Consider the following 6,621-nt stretch of genomic DNA (forward strand, 5'->3'; position numbering starts at 1 on the left):
CCGTTCTCCATCCTACGCAGCCTCCTCCTACTCACTACCTCGCTGTAGTATCACACCCCCTCCACCTGTCTCTCTCATTATTCTCCCCACCTACCCTCTACGTCCCCGCCCTCGTACATACTTGGCCCATGTTGCCGCCCACCTGTGCCTTCTATCGCCTCCGTCTGCCCCCACCACCTTTCCCCCTGCATTCACTCATTTCATCCCCCCCTATTCCCCCCCCCCTCACGCTCTCGGCTGGTCCCGTTGTCACCACTCCGCACGCGGGGCCCTTTTTGCCGGTCAAGCCGCGGCATGGCTGTCCTTTTCTTCTGTTCTCCTTTTCTCTTTTCCCTGCCCAGAGCACTTTCGTTCTCTTCGGCTGTAAGGGGAGCGGGTGGTGTGTCTCTTTTGCCAGCTTGACATCCATTTTAACTGTGTTTTCATGCCCCCCCGCTTTTCCGGCGGCACAAACGATGGGTGAGGAAAAGAAAGCGGGTTTGTCTGCCCAGTGTCACTGCAATGAGCCTTTACAGTCCACAGGTTAGTTTGCTATTTGCTGTGTGCCTTCAAAGCCTTCCGACTATGGTGAGTCTAAGGCCACCTGTCATGGGTTTTCTTAGCAATATTTGTTCAGAGGAGCTTTGGCCATGGTCTCCCTTAGGGCTGAGAGAGTGTGACTTGCCAGAGTCACCAGAGTGGTGCAGCTGTTTCTTTCAGTGTTGACCAGGACCTGGAGACCAGGGTTCAAATCCTCAGTGGCCATGCAAACCCATGTGACATTGGCAGTCACACTCTCTCAGTCTCAGAAGATGGCAAAGGCAAACTTTCTCCAAAAAGCCTTGCCAAAGAAAATCCCATGAGAGGGTATCTCAAAGAAGATAGATAAATTTTTTGTTGTAACCTATCTGGTTCTTGGCAAAGATTGTTCAGAGGAGTTGTTTCCTTTGCTTCCCTTGAGGCTGAGAGTGTGTACTTACCCAGGTCACCTGTGGGTTTCAATGGCTAGCGGTGAATTGAATCTGCTCTCCAGAATTGTAGTCCACACCAAATCATAAACACCACTGTCTCTCAGAGGCACCACGCACACACACACACATATCTATGTTAGACCAGCGTTTGTAATGGTTGTTATTTTTGGATTACAACTCTGGAACAAGGGTTTCAAATCCCTTGGGTAATTCCTCGTTTTCATCCTCAGAGAGTGGCAATCAAACCCCCTCTGAGAAATTTTGCCAAGAAACTCCATTATAAGGCCACGTAAGTCGGAAACGGTTGAAGGCACACACAACAGCAACAGTATAGTATAGTCAGAGGCCCTACTTACCACAGATCAACCATCCATGGCTTGAAATGTAATAAACATTTCAAATAGCAAACCTTGATTTTGCTGTTTTATATAACGGGTAATATTTTACTTGCCACTGATCTATGGACGTGAACATGCACAATTTTTTGTCTCCACGGGGCCGGGAAACCAAACCCCACCAGTATCAAGGGCCATGTACATATATAGATGACACACACACACAAGGTCACACACACAGTGGAGCCTGCACATTCGCTGGCTTAGGGCGCAGGTCTCCTATGAAAGTGGAAAAAACCAAAATAATAAACATTATTATTTTTATTATTATTATGATTATTCATATATTTTATTAGAATTATGAGTAAAACTTGAAAGAACACCTCGCCATCAACTCTATGGCCACATTCACCAGAAGGTGACCACAGAGTTGTGCTGAGGAGCTGATAAATGCCTAGAAAGTGTTTTCTCTAGCATCTCTAGGGCCGGCCAGTGCGAACTTTCTTCTGCCAAAAGTTGGGCATAGAGGTCCCACGTGGAGGACCAAGAAATTTCCTAGATAGTACACACTAATCAAATCAAAGCCAAAAAGATCAAACAATACAGAGAAGAGAGACCCACTACTTTAAACACACGCCGGCGGGCAGCCACACTGCAGGAATAACCCAGTTTGGACTTCTAGAACTGTTTTCTGGCGCGTGTAAGGATCCTGGGAATGTAGTTTTAGTGTGTGGCACCAGAGCTCTCTCTTTCTGTCCTCTATCCGGCTTGGTAGCGGCTTTACTCTTGCTGGCTCAAGGCTGAATTGGAATTCTTGAGTTGGGAGTGTTTTTTGTTGTGGCTCGGGCCCACACAAACTCCAACTCCCAGAATTCCAGAGCCCTTGAGCCAATAGAGTTAAAAGAGCGACCAAGCCGGGTTATGATTGCTCCAATATGATATAAAAGGACCCGGACCCTCTCACCTGCGCGGCCTTAGTGTAGCTCGCCATGGGAGGAGAATCCCCGGCCTCGCGTAGAGGGGCTCCCCGGGTTCGGTTCCAGGAAGGCGGGCGAGGGAAAGAAGGAAGGGAGGGAGGCCTGTGGGAGGAGATATTATTATGAACGCTGCCGGGGCTCCTCCTTCTCTTCCTGGGGAAGGCGGGGTTGAGGCCTAGCCTAGTCGTCCTCGTTGTTTTTGGCGCGGGAACTTCGAAGGGAGCTTAGGCTTCTTGGCTTTGGACCATGGACCGGTACCTTCTCTTCCTGAGCTGGCGGGGCCGGCGAGGCGGAGAAGGGCCCGAAGGTATTATTATTCATCATCATTGTTATTATGTTTATGTTTATTATTTGTACCCCGCCTTCCTCCAGTGATTGGACTCAAGGCGGCTTATTGCAAATCTGTAAGTCCCCAGTTGAAACGCTATAAATACTGTATGCAAAAATGTGCAAGTTTAAAGGGGGGGAAAAACAACAATGAAAACGATGCAAACAATTAAAAACGTTATTAAAAATGTAAAGGGATCGGGAAGGAAGGGAGCAGGAGAGAAGGAGGAGAAGGCCTTTGTTTGCTTCACACACACACACACACACACACATATATCTGTGTCACAACACACACGTGTATATATATGTGTGTGTGTGTGTGTGTGAGAATCCAAGAGTAGGAAGAGACCCCAAGGGCCATCCAGTCCAACCCCATTCTGCCATGCAGGAAATCCAATCAAAGCATCCCCAATTGATGGACATCTAGCCTCTGCTTAAAGACCTCCAAGGAAGGAGACTCCACTACACTCCGAGGAAGGAGTGTGTTCCACTGTCGGACAACCCTTACTGTCAGGAAGTTCCTCCTAATGTTCAGGTGGAATCTCTTTTCCTGTAGCTTGCATCCATTGCTCCAGGTCCTGTTCTCTGGAGCAGCTGAAAACAAGCTTGTTCCCTCCTCAATGTGACATCCTTTCAAGTATTTAAACAGGGCTATCATATCACCTCTTAACCTTCCCTTCTCCAGGCTAAACATACCCAGCTCCCTAAGTCGTTCCTCATAGGGCATGGCTTCCAGAGCTTTCACCATTTTAGTCACCCTCCTTTGGACACACTCCAGTTTCTTAATGTCCTTTTTTAATTGTGGTGCCCAGAACTGGACACAATATTCTAGGTGGGGCCTGACCAAAGCAGAATACAGTGGCACTATTACTTCTCTTGATCTAGACACTATACTTTCATTGATGCAACCTAAAATCACATTGGCCTTGTTAGCTGCCATTGAATAGCACTGGGCCCAGGACAGAACTCTGTGGGACTCCACAGGTCACTTCTTTCCATGAGCCATTGCTGAGCAACCTGTGGGTTTGGCCGGTCAACCAGTTACAAATCCCTTTAACAGTTGCATTGTCTAACCCATATTTTACTAGCTGGTTTGCAATAATGTCATGGGGAAACCTTGTTAGAGAGAGAGAGTCACTGCTCAGCTATACAAACCCATTGGACTACTGTAGAGTCTCGATTATCCGACATAAACGGCTGGCTGATAGTTGGATAGCTGAAAATGTTGGATAATCTGGAGTGTCCAAGAAAAGCCTTGAAATCACTATGAATTGCAACCGTATTGAAGTTTTATTGCAGTAACAGTAAAAGTAACGTTGCAGGTCATAATGTGAAAGGTGGCAAGCCAATGTTAATAATTATTAGAGAAAATCGGAAAAACCACTGTGACACTGCTGCCATATTTCTCCATTTCCCCCACACCTAAGCTATATTCATAACTTTGTAACTAAGGGCCTTTTTGCACTGTAACAAGCCGCAGGCAAAGGGAGCAATGTTCCATTCTTCTGTTCTCCTTTTCCTTTTCCCATGACCCAGAAGCACTTTCGTTTCTCTTCAGGCTGTAAATTTGTGGGAGGGGTGGTAAAAGTGTCTCTTTTGCCAGCTTGAAAAATCCATTTTACAAAACTGTGATTTACCATGCTCTCCCACTCTTTTACAACCTGAAGACACAAACATCATTGGAGAGAGAAAAAGAAATGCGTGGTTTGTCTGCCCAGTTACCAACGGCAATGAGCCTTTAACAGTCCAACAGTTTAGTTGCTATTGCTGTGTGCCTTCAATGCCGTTCCCTGACTTATGGTGAGTCTAAGGCCACGCTGTCATGGGGTTTTTCTAGCAAGTTTGTTTCAGAGGAGCTTTGGCCATGGTCTTCCCTTGAGGCTGAGAGAGTGTGACTTGCCCAAGGTCACCCGAGTGGGTGCAGCGGTTTCAGTGTTGGACCAGGACACTGGGAGACCAGGGTTCAAATCCTCAGTTGGCCATGCAAACCCACTGGGTGGACATTGGCAGTCACACTCTCTCAGTCTCAGAAGATGGCAAAGGCAAACTTTCTCCAAAGAAGCCTTGCCAAGAAAATCCCATGAGAGGGTATCTCAATGATAGATAGATGTTTGTTGTTGTGACCTATCTGGTTCTTGGGCAAGATTTGTTCAGAGGAGGTTTGCCTTTGCCTTCCCTTGAGGCTGAGAGTGTGTGACTTACCCAGGTCACCTGTTGGGTTTCATGGCTGAGCGGTTGAATTGAACTCTGCTCTCCAGAATTGTAGTCCGCACTCAACAATCACTAACCACACTGTCTCTCAGGGCACCACGCACACACACACACATATCTATGTGAGCCAGCGTGGTTGTAATGGTTTGATGGTTTGGATTACAACTCTGGAGACAAGGGTTTCAAATCCCTTGGGTAAGTCACCTTTTCATCCTCAGAGGATGGCAATGGCAAACCCCCTCTGAAGAAATTGCCAAAGAAACTCCATTATAAGGCCAGCCGTAAGTCGGAACGGCTTGAAGGCCACACAACAGCAACAGTATATATGTCAGGCCCTACTTATCCACAGATTCAACCATCCATGGCTTGAAATGTATATAACATTTCAAATAGCCAAACCTTGATTTTTGCTGTTTTATATAAGCGGTATTATTTTTACTATGCCACTGTAATCTAATAGACGTGAACATGCACAGATTGTTTGGTCATCCACCTGGGGGGTCCTGGAACCACCCCCACCAGCTATCCAAGGGCCACTGTCCATATATAATCGATGTCCACCCACAGCACACCACCACACGCACCAAGTTGAGCCTGAATGGGCCCACAACAAACTCCAACTCCCAGATTCCCATAGCCTGGCAAGGTCCAGAATAGAGTTAAAACGCGCTACCAGACCCGGGTTATGATTGCTCCATAGGATAGAAAGACCAAACAAACAAACAAACAATGTTAATATAGAAACCTCATTTTGATCCAGAAGAAAACTCACTTAAAGCATGATACACAGGCTTATGTTTCCCCTGAAGTCTGATGGCAGTGATGGCTGCAATTTTTCCTGGTGGTTGCATCTTCGCATCTAAAAGAAACCAGGATCGAGCAAATGTGGCCCATTGCTTTAAAAAAATAACAGAAAGGTAGTTAATATATTGAAGTAGATGGTACTGTTGTTGTTAACTGCTGTCAAGTCAACTTTGACTTATGACAACCCTATGAATGAGAGACCTCCAAGTCACCCTATCATCAACAGCCCTGCTCAGGTCTTACAGGCTTCCTTTTTCCTACTGCCTTCAACTATATCAAGCATTACTGTCTTTCCTAGATGTTTTTTCTCAAACCAGTAAGGTTTGGACTTTAAATGATGAACAAGGTTTGTATAGAGTTTTTAATATATTTAAAATTTTAATGTGTAATGTTTTTAACATTTGAAAAAATGATTGTTTTTTAAACTTTGTATTTACATTTTAATGCTTTGTGTTGTATATAACATGTATTGTAAACTTTGTGTTGTATATAACATATACTGTTGTTAGCTACCTTCAGTCCCTATACTGGAAGAAAGTCGGGATATAAATCAATAAAGTAATAATAAAATAACAATGCACATGAAGTGCATGTACATCAGTTAAGTAGATGTTTTTACTACAATAAAGCACCCCAACATTACTATGATTTTATGAACTGCAGTATGCCAAACATCCCTAGAAGCCAAAATGAATAAACTGAGACTGTCATACTTTGGAGATGAGAAGACAGGACTCATTAGAAATGGCAATAATGCTTCATAAAGTAGGAGGCAGTATGGCTCTGAGTCTGCAAGATCAGAGCAGGAAGGTTGATAACAGGGTGGCGGCTTGGAGGTCTGTCATTTGTAAGGTCGCCATCAAGTCAACTAGATCAATAAACTTACAGCGCTTTATAAATAAAGGTTAATAATAATAATAATAATAATAATAATAACTAGATGGTAGTTAACAACATAAAATGTATGATCTATTTGCTAAAAACAGAACTGATAGTCACAGAAGATCAGTCATAATT

The 6,621-nt window shown here is 44.8% G+C and overlaps 2 protein-coding genes across 3 annotated transcripts in view; one reads left to right on the forward strand and one right to left on the reverse strand.

The window, feature by feature from the left end:
• DEPTOR (DEP domain containing MTOR interacting protein) overlaps positions 1-6,621 on the forward strand; it is a 741,617-nt gene that overhangs the window by 733,073 nt on the left and 1,923 nt on the right. The window lies entirely within an intron of this gene.
• Positions 1-6,621, reverse strand: part of MRPL13 (mitochondrial ribosomal protein L13) — a 434,401-nt gene that overhangs the window by 427,557 nt on the left and 223 nt on the right. The window contains exon 2 of the mRNA XM_042462241.1: positions 5,573-5,744. Within this exon, the coding sequence (XP_042318175.1) occupies positions 5,573-5,744 (172 nt within the window). The remainder of the gene's footprint in view (positions 1-5,572; positions 5,745-6,621) is intronic.

The sequence above is a fragment of the Sceloporus undulatus genome, chromosome 4 (assembly GCF_019175285.1).
Source record: "Sceloporus undulatus isolate JIND9_A2432 ecotype Alabama chromosome 4, SceUnd_v1.1, whole genome shotgun sequence".
Classification (NCBI taxonomy): Eukaryota; Metazoa; Chordata; class Lepidosauria; order Squamata; family Phrynosomatidae; genus Sceloporus; species Sceloporus undulatus.